Below are 21,149 nucleotides of genomic sequence, written 5' to 3'. Positions count from 1 at the left end.
ATAACGTTTCATACCTTTTACCAGCTTAGTTGCCTTTCTCTACCCTCTCTAATTCTATAATATCCTGTTTGAGCACTGGAAACTAAAACTGCTCCACATTTTGTAGAGTGGACCTTACCAGTGCTCTATGAAGTAGAAGAATTACCCCTTCTCTCTGCAGATTTGCCCTTGTAGCTGCTGCCTGGCATTGCTTTCTACATCCAGGTTTTATCTACAAGGACTCCCAAGGTCCTTTTCCATTATGGATTTACCTAGTGCAGTCCCAAAAGTGGCTAATACATATTTTTACATCCCTGGTGCATAACTTAAATTTATTAACACTGAATCTCATCAGCCTCCCAGATTCGAAGATCCTGCTGCTGCAAGTATGTCATATCCTGGATTGAATTAATTGGGCTGCGTAGTTTTGTGTCATCTAGAAACACTGATAAATTATTATTTTACAACACCCATGAGTCATTCATTTAGGGGCCCATTTACTTAGCTTGAGTGAAGGAATAGAAGAAAAAATACTTAGAATTTCGAATGGTCGAATAAGCTACTTCGACCATCGAATAGGCTACTTCGACTTCGAATCGAATGATTCGAACTAAAAATCGTTCGACTATTCGACCGTTCGATAGTCGAAGTACTGTCTCTTTAACAAATACTTCGACCCCCTAGTTCGCCACCTAAAACCTACCGAGGCCAATGTTAGCCTATAGGGAAGGTCCCCATAGGCTTCCTAACAATTTTTTGATCAAAGGAAAATCCTTCGATCGATCGATTCGAAGGATTTAATCGTTCGATCGAATGATTATTCCTTCGATCGTAGGAATATCGGTAAATCCTTCGACTTCGATATTCGAAGTCGAAGGATTTACATTCGGCAGTCGAATATCGAGGGTTAATTCGACCCTATGTAAATCTGCCCCTTAATGTTTGGGTTTTTTTTATAAGCCAAACTCGTCCCTATTTAATACAACAGCTGTGATTGATAAGTACCGGTTGTCAGGGAAATCATTGTATTTATTAATATATGCTTTTGAGAGTGTTACTTGAATGATTATGAACAATTCTAAAAATATTTGCCAGTCAAAAGAACTGCACTTTTCAATAAGAATTCTCCATTTGAGTGTAGTTGCATGCCTTAAAGTCGGATAATATTGACCATAAACTAGTAAAAATGCCAGATCTTTCCGCTACAGTGCTGTGCAAAGTTTAGAACAATTTTTCATAAGTTGAGAAAATTTAAATCAATAATAAAATAAATTGATAATCAAATAGTCCAATATGTACTTTTATGGGACCTGTTATCCAGAATGCTTGGGACCTGTGGTTTTCCGGATAACGGATCTTTCTATAATTTGAATATTCATACCTTAAGTCTACTATTCATTTAAACATTAAATAAACCCAATAGGCTGGTTTTGCTCCAATTTTGATTAATTATTTCTTAGCTGGGATCCAGTACAAGCTACTCTTTTATTATTACAGAGAAAAAGAACACTTTTATAAAAAAATTTCCATAATTTGGAGCTTTCTGGATAACTGGTTTCCAGATAACATATTCCATACCTGTACAACATATAATCCTAGTATAAAACAAAACATGCTAGTGAGGGCTTTGTAATGTTGGAGATTTGGCAACACAGACTTTGTACTGCATTCTAGTATAGAAAAGATTTATCCAGAAGGCTCCGAATTAAGGTATTAAGGTCTAAATAACCTATTTTTTAAAATGGTTTTCTTTTTCTCTGTAATAATAACACAGTACCTTGTACTTGATACCAACTAAGATATGATTAATCCTTATTGGAAGCAAAACCAGCCTAATGGGTTTATTGTTTAGATGATTTTCTAGAAAACTTTAGGAAAAATTTACCTACTATAAGGGGTTGATTTATCGAATGTTCATTTTTTTTTTATACCTCAAATGACTTTGAAACTTAAATATCTTACTTAAGAAAACACTTGAATGTCAAAAACCTGATTCTGCAAGTTCAAGTCTCGCAACCTGAAAACTCGAATCTATTCAGTTTTCAATGAAAAAAACTCAAGTTGAGTTCTCGATTTGAGTTTTCGGACAAAACCCTGCTGCTCTGCCAGAGATATGCCCTTGCAGAACTGAGAAGGAACCTGGAGCAATTGTACAAAGGGAATGTCACAGGCAGAGTACGCTGAGTACGGCCCCCACAGGCTGAGTACGGCCCCCACAGGCTGAGTACGGCCCCCACAGGCTGAGTACGGCCCCCACAGGTGCTGAGTACGGCCCCCACAGGCTGAGTACGGCCCCCACAGGCTGAGTACGGCCCCCACAGGCTGAGTACGGCCCCCACAGGCTGAGTACGGCCCCCACAGGCTGAGTACGGCCCCCCACAGGCTGAGTACGGCCCCCACAGGCTGAGTACGGCCCCCCACAGGCTGAGTACGGCCCCCACAGGCTGAGTACGGCCCCCACAGGCTGAGTACGGCCCCCACAGGCTGAGTACGGCCCCCACAGGCTGAGTACGGCCCCCACAGGCTGAGTACGGCCCCCACAGGCTGAGTACGGGCCCCCACAGGCTGAGTACGGCCCCCACAGGCTGAGTACGGCCCCCACAGGCTGAGTACGGCCCCCACAGGCTGAGTACGGCCCCCACAGGCTGAGTACGGCCCCCACAGGCTGAGTACGGCCCCCACAGGCTGAGTACGGCCCCCACAGGCTGAGTACGGCCCCCACAGGCTGAGTACGGCCCCCACAGGCTGAGTACGGCCCCCACAGGCTGAGTACGGCCCCCACAGGCTGAGTACGGCCCCCACAGGCCTGAGTACGGCCCCCACAGGCTGAGTACGGCCCCCACAGGCTGAGTACGGCCCCCACAGGCTGAGTACGGCCCCCACAGGCTGAGTACGGCCCCCACAGGCTGAGTACGGCCCCCACAGGCTGAGTACGGCCCCCACAGGCTGAGTACGGCCCCCACAGGCTGAGTACGGCCCCCACAGGCTGAGTACGGCCCCCACAGGCTGAGTACGGCCCCCACAGGCTGAGTACGGCCCCCACAGGCTGAGTACGGCCCCCACAGGCTGAGTACGGCCCCCACAGGCTGAGTACGGCCCCCACAGGCTGAGTACGGCCCCCACAGGCTGAGTACGGCCCCCACAGGCTGAGTACGGCCCCCACAGGCTGAGTGCATAGGTGCAGGCAAAGCAGTAGACGGAACCAGTCAGGACCAGTCTAATATGTACTACATACAGTGACACAGTGCTGTTGCACCTTTAGCAGTTTGTATGAGTGTGAACAGGTGAACAATGTGGGCAGTTTCAGTCTGGGTCTCAGGTGTGAACAGTACAAGGTATTAGCATGTGAACAATAGAGGTATTACAAGTGTGAACAATGCAAGGGGGGATTACATGTGTGACCAATACAGGGGATTACAATCTGAATTTGAGGTTTAAACAATGCAGGGGCCAGTTAATATCTGAAGTGATACCTTTTAAATCTTACAGATGATAAGCAGACACAGCAGGCAGACTTTCATGTGGGGGCCACACAAGGTGGGTCCTGTTGGACAGCCCTGAGTTAGAGCAAGATGCGTAATCTTATTTCAAAACCCAATCTTCAAGATGATTCCTAGATTTCAACCAGTTTTTTTTAAAGAGAAGTGTAGCATTAGCATGAAGACCTCACTACATTTTCTCTTGCTAATATGGAGAAAGCTATCACCTAGTAGCATGCCAATACTACACCCCCCCACTTGCTGCAGCAGCGACCAACTGCCCCCCATGTGAATAGTGCGGTCACACCATCTGTTCCCCCTGGTGGTTTAAACGCATCAGGAGAGAAAAAAAAACACAAGGTTGTATTGTCTTATAAGGGCAAATTCTATAACCATTTAATGGCTAATAAACTTTTTCTCTCTGTAATGCTTTGGGTATGAGTGGGTGAGGAGAACTCTTTGTATTCAACCCCACATTAGCTTCATTAGCTTCCGTCTGTGCGGATAATATATTGAATGATGAGGACAAAAATCTAGTGCTTGCTTTTTAAAGCCTCTGACCTATGTAGTATGATGATACATTCAGTTTACGGTGATGACAAGGAATGGCCAACTGTGCTAGTTTATCTAAATGTGACATATACAAAGAAGTGATAGTAAATGGTCACATTATTCCTGCCGTTTAAAGGAGTTATTTTGTTCTGTTGCTTTTTAATTATAAACAGTATTGTGATGTACAGATAGATGGGCGCATAAACTCTAAAGAAACACAATAAATTATTGTGGTTGATCTTTGTGATTTTAAACAATAATAATACATCCGTAGTTCATTATAAAGAAACGTAGGGATGTGCTTATAACTGAGAAACAAACCCATGCACTTATTTCCTTATAGAGTTCAGATATTAAAAGTTTCATTTGTGAGCTCCTTAGACCAGCTTTTTTGTTTCCTGCTTCCAACAGCTTTACTCATGCCGTTATTGACAAACTAATTTCCCAGGTCTAACGAGGATTCAGAGCATCACTGTTATCTGGATTTTGCCAAACCGCATGACTGGGTTGCTGACAAGCTAAAATATTAATGTTGTTTCACCTTTAAATTAACATTTAGTGTGGTTAATTCTACACACTTTTTTAATTGGTCTTCATTATTTATTTTTTATAGTTCTTTTTAATTATTTGCCCTGTACTTGTAGCTCTTCCAAGCTTTTCAATGGGAGTCACTGACTCCATCTAAACAAATGCTATGTAAGGCTACACATTTATTGTTGTTGCTACTTTTTTATTACTCACATTTCTGTTCAGACCTCCACTAATTATATTCCAGTCCCTTAAACAAATCAATGCATAGTTGCTACGGTAATTTGAACCCTAGCAACCAGATTGCTGAAATGCAAACCGAGAGCTGCTGAATAAAAAGGTAACTCAAAAAACCTCAAATAATAAATTAAAACCAATTGAAAAATTCTCAGAATATAATTTTCTACAGTATATTTAAAGTTAACTCAAAGGTGAACAACCCCTTTAAACATCCACTATAGTTTGCTTGACTATAGTAACTATTTTATACAGATCTATCATGGATTCATTGTGTTTATTTACCAAATAAATGTCTATATATAGGTATGGGATCCATTATCTCAGCACTGTCCAACTTCTGTGGTACCGAGAGCCGATTTTTTTGTGGTGGAGGGCCGATAATGGAAGTCAGTGTTGACCACTTCCCCTTTTAAACCACACCCACTGTAAACCACACCCACATTACCACAAGTGGTGGTAAGATCATATCCACATTAATTGTGGTAGCACACCAAAAAACCAAATCGTTGGTGCTCACTGCAGGGATATCCCTCATCATATGTGAAAAATTTAAGTCATGTATAACATACCCTTAAATCTATATGCCTCCACCTCCCCTGTGGATAACACAACAACCCCCCAACACATGATTAAACACCTTAGGGGCCCATAACAAACAATTTCCAAATGCTAACAAACCCCTACCAGGCTTACATCCCCCAGGTAGTGTATGACAAGCAGAGAATGGCACACTAAAGCAGCACTGGGCAAGCAGAGTATGGCCCACCCAAGCAGCACTGGGCAAGCAGAGTATGGCCCACACAAGCAGCACTGGGCAAGCAGAGTATGGCACACACAGGGAGCAAAGGAAGGTAGAACAAAGCAGGAGACAGGGAAACCTATCAGGACCAGTCTAAAATGGACAGTTAATACTGTGCTACATACAATGACACAGTGCCGGTGCCCTCCAGCAGTTTAAGTGTGAACAATGTGGGCAGTTTGTCTGGGTCTCAATTGTGAACAGTAAAGGGTTTAAACAATAGAGGTGTTACAAGTACAATACGGGGGGATCACAGGTGTGAACAATACAGGGGATTACAGTCTGAATTTGAGGTTTAAACAATACAGGGGTCAGTAAATCTCTGTAGTGATACCTTTTAAAGTTTATACAAGGTATACAAGGTAAGCAGACACAGCAGGCAGACTTTCATGTGGGGGCCACACAAAGGGGGGGGGTCAGTGGCCCACGGGCCACCAGTTGGACAGCCCTGCATTATCTGGAAACCCGCCATGCAGAGAAAGCTCAGAATTACAGAAAGGCCATCTCCTGTTGACTCCATTATAATCAAATAATTCAGCATTCTTAAAATGATTTCCCTTTCCTTTGTAGTAATAAAACCGTACCTCTAAGTTGATTTCAACTAAGATATTATTCATCCACATTGTAGACTGAACATTTCAATTGAGTTTACTTGATGTTTATTTTTTTCCATGTTGCTTGTCATTTTAATCCTTTCATAGCCCAGCAATTTTAAAGCTGTTTAAAATTAAAAATCAGTCACCATCTTCAAAGAACTGTCTAGAAAGCCAACACACTGCCCTATTGGCCATTCAAGCCTGTCACTGCTAACATGAATGAGGATACTGTTCAAGTTTGGGTCTAAATCTATTACTGAGCCTATGTCGTTGTGGCTTTTTATTTTATTTATAAAAGAAACGCAAACATTCCTTAAATCTAAACTTTAAATATAAGGCAAAATGAAACCAATAAGGTTATAACCTCTGGATTTCACACGAGTCAAACTTTGCACTGGGGTTTCTTGTTACAGCAGAGAATTACCTTATTATGACTATTATCTGTGAAGGTATGGGACCTGTTATTCAAAATGTTCGGGTCCTGGTGGTTTCTGGATAACGGATCTTTCCATAATTTTGATCTTCATACCATAAGTCTACTAGAGAATCATGTAAACATGAAATAAACCCAAAAGGCTGGTTTTGCTTCCAGTAAGGATTAATTATATATTGGTTAGGATCAAGTACAAGGTACTATTTTGGGATTACAGAGAAAAGGGAAATTGTTTTGAAAATTCGGATAAATTGCAGTCTATGGCTTTCTGTAATTCTGAGTTTTCTGTATAATGGGTTTCCAGATAACGGATCCCATACCTGTATTGTATTTTTTTTTCATTACAATTTAAATTTACTAGGAGTCAGTCAGTACCTTATTGCCGGCTCTGATTCCAGTTACCCAAAAATGCTTCCGTTCTGCTTAAAGGAGAACTAAACCCCCCATGATGAAAAGTCCCCACTGGCCCCCTCCCTGCCTCCCCTTGCTAAATGTTACCCCAGAATTGTGTCCCCTTAATCATTTAGAAATCCTTCTACTCCTCTAAGCCACTCTGCCCCTCCCTCAGAAATTTACTTTGTCTGTTGATATATGAGCATGATCAGTTCTTCTCAGCTCAGATTACTAAACACACCCTCCAGTCTAACAGCCAATGATGAGATAGCATTACTGGTTCCCATAGAAACTCTGCTCTAGCTGTCTGACCCTATTTTTTTCTCCTAACCACCTCTCCTAAGCTTAGCTTAACCATCACAGTGCTCAACCCCAGCAGAACTTTTTATGGTGTGCCTGTATAACCCTGCATTCTGCATTGCATGAACTTTACAGCATTCATGTCCTGTTTGCGCATGTCAATGTTACTGATGATGTGTAAAGGTGGCCATACACGGAGAGATCCGCTCGTTTGGCAATGTCGCCAAATGAGCGGATCTCTCCCCAATATGCCCACCTTGAGGTGGGCAATATTGGGCTGATCCGATCGTGGGTCCTAGGGCCCAAAGATTCGGATACTAACGGGCGGTCGGATCACATCAACGAACAGATGTGGCTGTGATCCGACAGGATTTTTGATCGGGGAAGCCCGTCGGAGGTCCCCATACACGGGCCAATAAGCTGCCTACTTGGTCTGTCGGTGGTCTGTGGCTTGGGTGGGGAAGATATGCCCAACTTCTATACATGGTAGGAAAATATAGGCTTTAATTGTCCTTTAAGAACACAGATTTGGGGTGTCCCAAGCAATTCGGGTCATGTAGCTTTGCTGTACCACTTAAGAGGCAAATTTACTGGCACGTCCACTAGTTTTCTTGAGAAAAGTAGCAGAGTTGGGAGGGTTTTGTTGCTGCTTTCTTCTATAATAAAGTATCAGCCCATATCTGGAGAGTCATTGTACACGTGGGTGTTTGAACTTACCTTTACATTGGTGTCAGGGTAAATTGCTGCTGGAAAATGCAATTTGCAGTTGATAGACAGTTCATATGTTTTACCCCTGGCAATTTACACTGACAGATTGTCTTGTCTCATGAGCCTAAATTTCTACTTTCTGGCCTTTGCACAAAGTACTGATTTTAAAGCTTTTTAATTTGATACATTTTAGTGTATTTAATTATTTTGCACCTTCAAAATGTTAAATATGCTGTTGCAAATGAAATGTTGAGTAAGCAAACAAATCTATTTCAATTGCAACACAACAAAACATGGAATGGTCTAAAGAGATAATTACTTATGCAATTCAGTGCAATATCATTTGGGAACAGCAGTTCTCTTATAAATATTATTTTCTTTGACCAAAATTTTAAATTTAAACTTTCCATATTTCTTTGTCACAGACTTAAGAAAATCTACCAAGAAGCGCAGTGAGTCGCCACCCGCTGAGCTCCCCAGCCTGAGGCGGAGCACACGCCAAAAGACCACGGGCTCCTGTGCTAGCACCAGGTTGAAACTCTAAACTTATCAAACTCTAGTATAACGTGTTTTTTTTCCAACCTAAAAACATTTTGTAACAACCTAACAACTTTAAATTAACTTATTAAATGCATGAGTAAATATAATTTGTATGATGCTAGAACCATGTTATTGCCTATTTCTTACGGTTTCTGTTTACGCTGCAGTCGGCGAGGCTCTGGCCTTGGCAAGCGAGCAGCAGCTGAAGCTCGCCGACAGGAGAAGATGGCCGATCCTGAAAACCAGGAAGGTGCAAATTCTTCAGCTGCTCGCACGGATGACACTGCACAGGGTGCAGCAGGTACAATTTGTGTTTTGGTTTACTGTTTTTTTACACATACAGTAGTTTGTCACATAGAACAGACTCTGGGGATAGAGGGCCCTGCTCCATATAATAAATCGTGAGAATTATTGTGCTGTGATATTTCCTTGTTTAAACAATAGTAAAACTTGCTGGCATTGTAATTCATATAGAGGGACCTGGCTAGGGTTGCACCAAATCCAATTTTTTGGATTCGGCCAAACCCCCAAATCCTTCGCCAAAGATTTGCCCGAATAGTGAACCGAATCCTAATTTGCATATCCATATGAATCCTTATTTGCATTTGCAAATTAGGGATGGGAAGGGGAAAACATTTTTTACTTCCTTGTTTTGTGACAAAAAGTCACGATTTCCCTCCCCTGCCCTAATTTGCATATTCAAATAAGGATTCATATTCGTACGGCCGGGCAGAAGGATTCAACCAAATCTTGCTAAAAAAAAAAAAAAAAGGCCGAATCCTGCATTCGGTGCATCTGTAGACCTGCAGACTGGAGTTATTAGTTATCTATATCTGTCTATATTGCTAGAAACTAAAACATGAGATGTGTATTGTATTAAGCACATGAAATATGAGTATCACTAGATGTGTGTAAAGGATACTCGCCTGATAAGTAGTCTTAAAGGAATTGTTCAGTAAAAAAATAAAAACTAGGTAAATAGGCAGTGCACAATAAAAAATGTTTCTAATATAGTTAGTTAGCCAAAAATGTAATATATAAAGGCTGGAGTGACTGGATATCTAATATAATAGCCAGAACACTACTGCTTTTGAGTTCTCTTGGTTTCCACTGATTGGTTACCAGGCAGTAGCCAATCAGCTAATTGAGGGAGGTCCACATGGTTCATAACTGTTTCTTTTCAATCTCAGCTGAATGCTAAGGATCAATTGCAAACTCACTGAATAGTTATGTCCCATGTGGGCCCCCTTAATGTCGCTGACTAACTCAGTAAGAGAGATGAAAAGCTGGAAGTAGTGTTCTGGCATTCTGGTAGTGTCAGACATCCAGTCACTCCAGCCTTTATACATTAAATTTTTGGCTAACTAACTATTTTAAAAACATTTTTTATTTTGGACATATTATCTATTTATCCAGTTTTTTTTCTGAACTGTTCCTTTAAGCGTGCAGGCACTGGCGGGCAGCTTATAGACATAACAGAATGAAGCAGTCAGGTTCTACAGTACAGTCGTTGCAAACCATTTAACAGTTTTAGTATAAAACGGACCTGTGACTGGGGAAAAGAATTTGTTTGCACTGACAGTGAATGGGGCAACATATAACTATTCTCAACGTGAGCAAAATACTCTGAATATGTGTTTTATCTTAGAAATTTAGTTTTTTTGTTATTGTAGAGTTGTAATGAATTATGTTTTTTCTATCCTAATCCCCTAGAAGCAGGGTAGTCATTTTAAAGGATTATAATGAACTTTGTATAAATTAGCTCCTCCCTTTCCCTAGCTACTTTGTACATTTCATGCATGGAGGAAGTGACACAAAAAAAAACATTTGTCGTGGACAACTAATGTTAAAGAGATACTGACACCTGAAATTAAACTTTTTTACATCTATTATAATATTGGCTTTGCAAGCTACTTCTAACTTTGCCATAAAGTATTTGCATGATGCTTTTACATTACCTGTCTGATCCCCCATGTTCCTGTATGAGGGGGCTGCCATATTTGTGCAGCAGGAGTCCGTTAGCATTAGAAACTGTAACTAACAGGCTGAGATGGGACAGTCAGTTTGGCAAAGTCAGAGTGTCAGGCTTAGTAACTTCAACTAACAATTATATACAAAAACAAACCTCTCAAGCAAAAAATGATCAACATGACCTATAGGTAACATTTAATGTACATTCATATGCTAAAATTCGTTTTTTAGTGTCAGTATCACTTTAAGTGTCATTGCCTTAGCTGAAAGGGCAATTTATTAAAGGGGTGGTTCACCTTTGAGGTAATTTTTAGTATGTTCTAGAATTCCTAGCAACTTTGCAATTGGTCTTCATTATTTATAATTTATAGTTTTTGAGTTATTTGCCTTGCTCGTTTGCCTCTTTTAAAGGAAAACTATACCCCCAAAATGAATACTTAAGCAGCAGACAGTTTATCACTTTAAGTGGAATATTGAAGAATCTTACCAAACTGGTATATACATCTAAGTAAATATTGCCCTTTTACATCTCTATCCTTGACCCACCATTTTGTGATGGCCTGTGTGCTGCCTCAGAGATCACCTGGCCAGAAATAATGCAGCTCTAACTGTAACAGGAAGAAGTGTGGAAGCAAAAAACGTGACTCTGTCTGTTAATTGGCTCATGTGACCTAACAAGTAAAGGTTTGGTTTGGTTTGTTTGTGTGCACTGTGAATCCTACGATCCCAGGGGATGGTCCTTATTTTGTTAAAATGGCAATTTTTTGTTTATGATTACCCAATGGCACATACTACTAAAAAAGTATATTATTATGAAAATAGTTTATTTACATGAAGCAGGGTTTTACATATGAGCTGTTTTATCTAATATCTTTTTATAGAGACCTACATTGTTCTATATGTATAGCTTTTCTTTAAGCTTTCAAATGGGGGGGGGTCACTGACCCTATCTAAAAACAAATGCTCGGTAAGGCTACACATTTTGAGCAATTGCTACTTTTTATCACTCCTCTTTCTATACATGCCTCTCCTATTCGTATTCCATTCTCGTATTCAAATCAGTGTATGGTTGTTAGGGTAATTTAAAGCCTAGCAACCAGATTGCTGAATTTGCTGCTGCTGAATAAAAAGATAACTTAACGATTAAAAACGATCAAATTAACGATATGAAAATGAAAACCAATTGCAAATTCTCAGAATCACTCTCTACATCATACGTTAAGTTTAATTTAAAGATGAACAACCGCTTTAAGAGCCTTTTCCCTATCACAGTTATTAAGAAGATATAAGAAAGTGAAATCAGTGGTAAACTTTGTTCTCTGTTACATAGATAAGTTGGTTTTTAAAAAGAAATTGTAATGCTTTGAATACAAACAATAACAAAAAATAAGGAAAACAGAATACACAAAGATAAACAAAAAACAGGTGGGTATGAGAAGTTGGTTTTAAAAAGACAAGTCCATCAAGTTCAACACTTTTTGCACTAAACAGTTCAGTACTATTTAGTGCAAAAGATTAAAAAAAAAGAAAAATTAGAAAAAATTAAAAAAAAAAAAAGTACAGTTCAGGGTCAAAACCCTAAATATTCACAGTGAAGATAAACGGGGCCTTGCTTGTTTAAAATTTACACTGTATGCACAGCTCAGCTTGTGTGTTTTTTTTTCTTCATAGAAAGATAGTAATGGGTGGTAAAAGTGTGAAAAACGTCTCGAGTGCTCTGAAGAAAGGAAGTAGAGCCCACATGAACGACATGTTTTTATGCTGTAATGGGAATAGTTGTGGGAGGGGTAAAATGGCAACCTACTTAAATTAATGCAGATGCAAATGGCTGTATACGTACATTATTTTGTAATGGTTACCTTTCTTTTTAGCTTCTAGCTCTGTAGCGGGTGCAGTAGGAATGACTACCTCTGGAGAGAGTGAGAGCGATGACTCAGAAATGGGACGTCTTCAAGGTATAAATTCACCTTTGTAAATACAACTTTTTTTAATTATAATATCTAATCATGAAACTATTAGGATCATTGACAATATCATTAATGCTCTACACAGTGGTTTCTCTCACATCCAACACTTTCAAGGATTATTGGAAGTACCTCATGTTGAAGATAGCATTTGGTTTATGAGGTGACTCTTGGGGTGTGATCTCTGTCCTTGTAGTTGGTAGAGGCATTGTATAAAGTGATCAGTTTCCTGTATTGTACTATTTAGTAGGCATTCCGTGTCATATCAAGTAGTATGTCTGAAAGTATATATTGTGAGATGTCTGATGTGTGAGGGGAGATGGGAGGATATGTAGCTCATCCATGTGGTGAACATTTTTTCTGTATGTAGCTCTTTATTCATAGTAGATTCAAGCCATATATAAGTATTTGGGTAGTGTCTGTGTTAGGGATGAGGGAACTCGATTTAGTTAGAAAGCTGGTGGGGTGTTTTACCAATAATGTATTGTAAATACACTTTCTTATAAATATATTATTTGTTTCTAAGCCTTCACTATGTTATTTGCTGGTTTGTACCCCTTTTTTTACAATTTAGTTAATCAAAGCAAGCATTCTACCGTTTGTAATGACAATATGACCAAATGAAATCCCTGTTTTAGTGCAGTCTTTGATATTTAATTGGTTGCTCTTAGGAGAAACCTTATGACCGTAATATATTCTTGTACTGTAGTAGTATCTAAAGATCATCATTCAACTTTTATTCTGAATCACACAGCTCTTCTGGAGGCCCGAGGTCTTCCTCCCCACCTCTTTGGTCCCCTTGGACCTCGGATGTCCCAGCTCTTCCATCGGACAATTGGGAGTGGGGCTAGTAAGTATTAATTACCGTGGTGAGTGAATGGGGGTCACTTACCCCAGCAGCCAAAAACTGTCTCATTCAGATCAATTCCTGGTTGCTAAGGTAATTTTGACCCTAGCAATCAGCTGCTAACATTTCACTCTGGAGAGCAGCTACATAAAAAAAAATTAAAAAGACCAATTGCTCATTGTCTCAGAATTTCACTCTCTACATTATGCTAAAATCTAATTTAAAGGTGAACAACCCCTTTTAATTCATGGGTTCCAATTTTTTGCCCTTCTGTCTTTGCACCAGGGGTTTTCAATAATTCTTACGGCTCAAAACGAGTTTAAATATCAGTTGGAAATAAGAAAAAAAACTATTGGGGAAAAAAATGCAAAAAATTGAAATCAAATGCCAGCTGCAATTTGTCTTGGATTATAACTTCACAGCATACTAAATTAGTTTTCAGGTGAATTTATGAAGTTTGTAAAGGAAGTTTAGCTATGACTGGGTTGGTGTCTTGGAGTTTTTTTTTTACATATCACTTGTAGTCAAAGTAATTGTAAGCACATAAAGAAAATATATTCTATGAGATTTTTGCAGGCAGCTCCCTTTAGTAGTATTTTTATGATGCATGTGGCATGTATAACTGCCAAATCTAAATTTTAAGCTCTGTAGGATTTGCATGAGGTCATAAATAAGCATTTCATTGGTTTGATTTCTCTTCTGTAGGCTCCAAGGCGCAGCAACTGCTGCAGGGTCTCCAGGCAACAGACGAGAGCCAGCAGCTCCAGGCTGTCATTGAGATGTGCCAGTTACTGGTGATGGGAAATGAAGAGACGTTGGGTGGGTTCCCTGTGAAAAGTGTTGTCCCAGCACTGGTAAGAGAAAGTGTAGTGACCATTTCATCATATTGCTATGCAAAACAGGCCTACGTTTTATAAAGGGCAGTTTTGCAGTGTTGTTGTAGAACTCGAGGGCTACAACAGCTCTTTTTTTTTAAAGATATGTTTCTATCACTATGTGGTTTGAGCCATTAACATGGCTAATTAGACTAATGGATCAGAAAACTTAGCCATACACAATAAGACAACTGTACTTTTAAAATGTGTAATATTATGAAACCTTTATATATTTAGTAAAAATAAACTACCCTGTACTAGCTAGAAGTGTGTAACACTATATATTTTGAAAAGGGGAACATGTTGTATCTCTTCAAACTGGAGGAGAAAGATCTCCCTTAGCTTCTGTAAGAAGCTGAATATAATTAGTGATTTAAATAATAATATAAATAATAGGAGGTTGATGGAAACATATGTCAGGATGTGGTATTTAGTCAAACCTAGGATTATTTTATGCTCTCATTTTTTATATATGGCATCCATAGACAATCTGGGAGACACAACTGTGACTGTCCCGTTTAGGTGAGATTTAGGGAGAATTTCTCCTTTGTGTTGAAGCCAGTTTTAAAGGTCATTTAGGGTGAGATTTAGAGCTATTGGGTAACTTTGGCGCTATGACTGTATGGTTTGTATCTCTGTTTATTCTGTCTGTAATTTTTTTTATAAACTAAGGCCAAATGTTGGACCACAAAGAGACTTGAACCAAACCAAAAACCACAGTCCTAGCCCTTTCACAAAAGTGAATCTCAGACCTTGCTGTCGTGTATCTGGGCATATCCATAGATGCCTGTTAATCTCTCATAAATTTTAATGTTTGCTGATGCAGAGTTTTATGCAAATAAGGAATTTGTTTTTCACAAATGGAAGACAATATGGTTTTTGGCCAAATATATAAATTCAGTGCATTTATTTAGTTTCCTGTACCATAACATAAACTGTTTTAGATCTTTGTTTTGAGCCCTTGATACAGTTTGCAATCTCTTTAAAATAAGCCTATTCACTTGTTATGCATAACCTGGTGATTCTCATTTTTCTTTAGATAACACTTCTGCAGATGGAGCACAATTTTGATATTGTAAGTATTCACTAAAATGCATTAATGGTATATGAGATTAGTTGGGTTGATTTAAATTTAAGCAGTTTTGACCTGTTTTTGTTATTTGGTTATGTGAAATTATTACTGTTGTTTCAGATAGGCTTTGGTGGGGTAGAAGTTAGAAATAAAGGGAAGATAGTTTACTTAAAATAGTAGTGCAAAGGATGTGTGGAGATCGATAGGCTTATTCCATATGACTGGGAGGACCAGAAGTCAGATCCATAGATGGCTATAGATGCACTGATAATACTGTACGAAACAAATTCTGGTATGATAATCATCTACCTGTATATCTGACGATTTAGCTCTACACGTGTGTATTGAAATGAAGAAACTTTACTGTAAAGGCTGAAGGACTTAGACTTTGATCAGACTGGTAGCAGTAGTACATGTATGTTTATAATACAAGAAGTTTGCCTGTTAAAATGGGTGAGAAATGCAATATATAATTGGTATTGCAGAAATTTGGTTAAATGAGTTGCTTGACTGGGCAGTTAATATTTGAAGGGACAGGGTAATTAAGAAAGAAATTTGTTTTGCATGATTTGAAACCCATGTAAGAGGTGTCATGGAAAGTAATGCTGAAGTCGAATGTGCTAGACTACAAACCATCTTATTTGAATCTAAGGGTATAAATCCAGCTCCTTTCTCCAGGTCTGCTTGGGGGACACAAGGACAGTGGGGGGTATAGCTGGTGCATCTAGGAGGCAGGACACAACTAGAAAAAAACTGGCTATACCCCCAGTAGGCGGAGTTCTACTCAGTTTAAGTTGTGTCAGGAGGATAGGACATATTGTCTCTCTTCAGAGTATTTTTTGTTTTTATATATTACTGCTAGACTGACACCCGGGGTTGATCAGGCCCTCTACACTGTATAGAGGTCCATTCTGACCCCACCCCCCCACCCCACGAGGGACCTGTCTCCGGGTTCTGGACTGCTTTTTGCACAGACCACCCAGACTCTTTTTTTTCCCCTTCAGGATAAGAAGTTTACTGAGGGCCCTAATGGGGTAAGTTACACCTTATTTTCCCCGTGGGACCCCCTCAGATCAGCAGCAGTGTGCGTGTATGGGCACGGTTTTTAGAGACTCTTCACCTTCCCTGGGGAAGCCGAGCCATATCAACAGGTGCGCGTCACTCTGGCCAGCCTTTTGGGCCTCATCTGAGGAGTCGGTTCCCCTCGCTTACTCCTCCCTTCCTTATCGCGCAAGACACTTGTGATTCCAGAATTACTTCCATACATCCGTTAATTTCGGTGGATGAGGACGACCTCGAGCTTTCTTACAACTCAGACCAAGATGAGAAGGTATCCCTTAGACCATCCTCAAACTCGTTGGACTCTAATTGCCCCTGTTTTAGAGACTCCTCACCTTCAAGAACCATAAGTCTCAGCCGAGTCTTCTAAGACTCTTTTCAAACGACACAGCAAGACTTCCTCTGTTTTCCCTTCCCACTCACAGCTCGACAATATCATTCAGCAAGAGTGGGACAAACCTGAGAGACGTTTTCAAACTAACCGCCGCTTCCAAAAGCTCTATCCTTTCCCAAGCGAGTTTACTGAGAAGTGGTCACTGCCACCTTCAGTGGATGCACCAGTCTCTCGACTGTCCAAAATACTGCTCTCCCAGTCCCTGATGCCTCCTCATTCCATGGGCAAGAAAGTAGAGAGCCTTCTGCTGTCTCTTTTCTCGGCCTCTGCACCTCCCTTCGACCTGCTTTAGCAACAGCCTGGGTGAGTAGAGCCATTCAATCCAGGTCTGATTCTCTTCTCAACGCTATTGAATCTGGGGCTCCCTGATGCGAACTTTCTCAATGAGCCTCTCGGATAAAGGAAGCAAATGATTATATTTCCAAGGCCTCCTTAGATGCTGCTCAAGTCATCAGTAGGTCTTCGGCACTCGCAGTTGCAGCCCGTTGGTCCTAATGGATGAAGTTATGGTCTGCTGACTTTTCTTCAAAGAAATTCCTGACTTCCATACCCTTCAAGGGTAAGTTGCTCTTTGGCCCTGATTTGGACAAGATTATCAGCCAAGCTACTGGGGGCAAGAGTACTCTCCTACCTCAGCTCAAGGCTCGGTCTACCTTTCGCAGATGAATAATTTTTGTGGCTCCAAAACAAAAGGCTTGAGATCCTCTCCCCCGAGACAATCCTTCATGGCACGGGGACACTTTGCTAGCAAACAAAGACCAGCCTGGCACAACAAGAAGCTCACCCCTAAGTCCGGGGACAAGTCTACTTTGGCATGACGGTGTCATTACGCCTCCAACCACACCGATAGGAGGGTGGCCAAGTCTGTTCGCCGACGCTTGGCTCACTCTCGTTCAGGATGCGTAGATGTCACGGTCGGCACCCAACACCAGAACAAACACCAGACACCCTGGTCTCGGCTCGTGCTTCACCAGTAGTGCGACTGCCTTTGGGCCTCGGGAGGAGCCCTCGGCTTACTTGAATGCCACCTGGACTTAAACGAGAGGTGCAAGATGAGGGTTCTGGATAGGCAGAGGGGCACGACTGTAGATAGTCTTTAAGGCCAAAGGTCACGGTACAAGCAGGAATAGGCGAATTTGTGGTCAGACAGGCAGGATTGAGGCAGGTAGATAGCAGGATCGTCAGGCAGGCAATGGTCAAAACCGGGTAATCAATCAGATGGGGTGAGGCAGAATCGGAATCAAACAACAGGCAGGAGTCAGAGGCGCGCCACCAGTCCGTCCCATCCTAGACCTAAAGGAATTGAACAAGCTCATTCGCCCCCGATGCTTCAAAATGGAGTCTCTCAGGTCGGTCATTGCAGCAATGTCCCCGGGGCAGTTTCTTATCTCCATAGACATAAATGATGCATACCTGCACGTACCCATTTTCCTTCGCCATCAGAAATACTTGAGATTTGCCTACCAGAGTCATCATTTCCAATTCACAAGTCTTCCCTTTGGACTAACTTCGGCCCCCCTGGTCTTCACCAAGATTATGGCCGCAGGCATATCGGTAATTCGCAGTGCGGTGGTATCCATCACTCCTTATCTGGACGATCTGCTGATCAAAGCTCCATCACTTCCGCGGAGGCTTATCGCTCCCTCAAGATAACTCTGGACATGCTGCAGAAACTAGGTTGGGTTCTCAACTTAACCAAGTCTTCTCTGACTCCCAGTCAATCCATGGTCTTTCTCTGCATGCAATTCAGAGAATAACAACACAGAGAATATCTCTTCCTCTGGAGAAGGCCCTTCATCTTCATTAGTAAGATCCCTACTACAGAAACGACAACATTCTGTCAAGTTTTGCATGAAGGTTTTGGGAGTCATGGTTTTCACCATAGAGGCGGTACCATTCGCCCAATTCCATCTCCGAGAGCTTCAATGGAACATTCTGACAGCGTGGAAAAGGCGATCCCTGCTACAAGAGATTAGACTATCTCACAAAACGAGATTATCTCTTCGCTGGTGGCTGAAATCTCACCACCTAACATCAGGCAGACCACTAGGAGACCCTCACTGGCGGGTACTCACCACAGTCGCATGCTTGTTCGGCTGGGGTGCCATCCTTAAGGGGAAACCAACACCGGGTGTCTGGGATTCGGAGGAAAAGAAGTTACCGATCAATCTGCTAGAGATTCGAGCTATCCGCCTAGGCCTCCTTCATTGGCAGCGAGACCTGACAGATCAGGCAGTGAAGATTCAGATGGACAATGCTACGGCAGTGGCTTACATCAACCACCAGGGGGGGCACGAGAAGCAGAGCAGCCCTAAACAAAGTCAAGCTCATCTTCCAATGGGCAGAAAGCCATCGGTCCATGCTTTCGGCGATATATATCCCAGGTCTCCTGAACTGGGAAGCAGACTTCATAAGCTGACAGGAGGGGTTATCCAAAGGTCTATCCCTAGGTCTCAAAGGTCCCAGATCTCTGCCCTGTCTGTCCTGTTCCAGAAGCGACTGGCGCTATTACCTGATGTCAAGACCTTTATGCAGGGAGTCGCACATGTAGCTCCCCGGATCCAACCACCAGCTTCCCTTTGGGACCTCAATCTTGTATTGAAAGCCTTACAACACCCTCGCGTTGAACAATGGGATCAGTGCCCCTTCAATGGCTAACCTGGAAGACCGTTTTTCTTCTGGCAATTGTTTCTGCAAGATGTGTTTCGGAGCTCAACGTCTTATCTTGCAAACCTCCCTTCTTGGTTTTCCATCACGACAGGGCGGTTCTTCGGACTATTCCTTCCTTCCTAAGGTAGTCTCAGAATTTCACCTAAACCAAGAAATTATGGTTCCCACATTCTGCCCTTCACCCTCCAACCCCAAGGAGGTGGCTCTACAGGTGGCCCTAAAATTCTATCTTCACAGAGTTAAGGACATCCGCAAGTCTGATGCTCTTCTGATTCTTCCTTCTGGACTTCACAAGGGTTCACGGCCCACTAAATCGGCCATTTCCCGTTGGATCAAGCAAACCATTCAGCGAGCCTACACGGCACATGGAAAAACGCCCCAACCAGGATTACTGCCCACTCTACCAGAGGGATGAGTATGTCCTGGGCATTCAGAAATCAGGCATCAGCAGAACAGCTGTGCAAAGCAGCTACATGGACCTCGGTCCACTCCTTTTCAAAATTTTACCATTTTGATACTTTTGCGGCTTCTGGCACTCGCTTCGGTAGAAAGGTGCTTCAAGCTGCAGTGGTCGTTTCCACATAGGCCTCACTCTCCCACCTGGGGTTTGAGGGACAGCTTTGGCTTCCCTCCCTGGATTGAGGCTCTCTTTTTCTCCGTCAGACATGTAACGGTTTTGTTCTTACATTACAAGTTTTCTATTGAGGTTATATTCCTGTTGACTTTGTTATAAACTGAGTTGATCTCCGTCTACTGGGGGTATAGCCAGTGGGGGAGCATCCATTTTTTTCTAGTTGTGTCCTGCCTCCTAGATGCACCAGCTATACCTCCCACTGTCCCTGTGTCCCCCTAGCGACTTAAGAGAAAAAGATTTAACGGTGAGTACACAAAATCTCCTTTTTGCAAATAGAGAAGCCAGAAGGGGGAAGTCTTAAAGGGGAACTCCACACAAACATAACTTAAGCTTTTTGGAAATTAAACATAATTTCAAGCAAATTTGCAATATACATCAATTAAAAAATATGCAGATTTTTCATGATTTTTAGTTTTCCCACAAGCCTAGCTCCCTGTTCTCCTGCTGATCTGTCTGACTACTTTGCTGAGCTGTCTGACCACTGTTACTTTATATAAGCAGCCATCTGTCCTTACCCTGCATCCTCCAGACCCCACAATTCCCTGCACATGTGATTTCAATAAGGAAAGGAACATCACCGTGCAATGCATTATGGGTTATGTAGTTCCCGCATGCTGTCTAAGCTGTGGAGAAGTTGTTACAATTTGTAACATCAGTGTTTAGTCCCTCCTTCCCTGCCATGGTTTCAAATGAAGCAGAAAGAGAAGAACTGTTAAACAGCTGGATTTCAGCATAGAAAATGGCATTTTTTCATACTTTTTGAAGAAACGGGTAACTGTGCTGGGTATATTAGAGGTTTCTGTGTTATGTGGACCTCTTTATCAAATTTTGGTTTGGAAGCCAGAATTCACCTTTAATTCCACACTTTGTTTAGCACCCAGCAATAAATGATACTATATTTGATTTAGTGATCATTAACAAACCAGAATGTATTACAACTGTAATAGCGATACATTGCCTGAGGAAATGTGCCATAACCTTTAACGTGTTACCAAAAACAAAGGTAATAGTGGTTCAGTAGAGGCAATACACATTTGTAAGGGAATTGCCACCTTAGCTCATTCGATCATTACTTTCGGTTGTGGGATCGATATAAAATGGAAATATTTCGGTTTC

At 41.5% G+C, this 21,149-nt stretch overlaps 1 protein-coding gene across 9 annotated transcripts in view; it reads left to right on the top strand.

The window, feature by feature from the left end:
• Positions 1 to 21,149, top strand: part of trip12.L (thyroid hormone receptor interactor 12 L homeolog) — an 85,777-nt gene that overhangs the window by 26,087 nt on the left and 38,541 nt on the right. For all 9 annotated transcript variants that reach the window (XM_041563477.1, XM_018263944.2, XM_018263943.2 and 6 more), the window contains 6 exons: positions 8,433 to 8,538; positions 8,715 to 8,848; positions 12,390 to 12,473; positions 13,237 to 13,332; positions 14,035 to 14,183; positions 15,244 to 15,279. In XM_041563477.1, the coding sequence (XP_041419411.1) occupies positions 8,433 to 8,538; positions 8,715 to 8,848; positions 12,390 to 12,473; positions 13,237 to 13,332; positions 14,035 to 14,183; positions 15,244 to 15,279 (605 nt within the window). The remainder of the gene's footprint in view (positions 1 to 8,432; positions 8,539 to 8,714; positions 8,849 to 12,389; positions 12,474 to 13,236; positions 13,333 to 14,034; positions 14,184 to 15,243; positions 15,280 to 21,149) is intronic.

This window comes from Xenopus laevis, chromosome 5L, assembly GCF_017654675.1.
Source record: "Xenopus laevis strain J_2021 chromosome 5L, Xenopus_laevis_v10.1, whole genome shotgun sequence".
Taxonomy (NCBI): Eukaryota; Metazoa; Chordata; class Amphibia; order Anura; family Pipidae; genus Xenopus; species Xenopus laevis.
The sequence above is the reverse complement of the archived record's forward strand: the minus strand, read 5'-3'. Positions and strand labels throughout refer to the sequence as shown.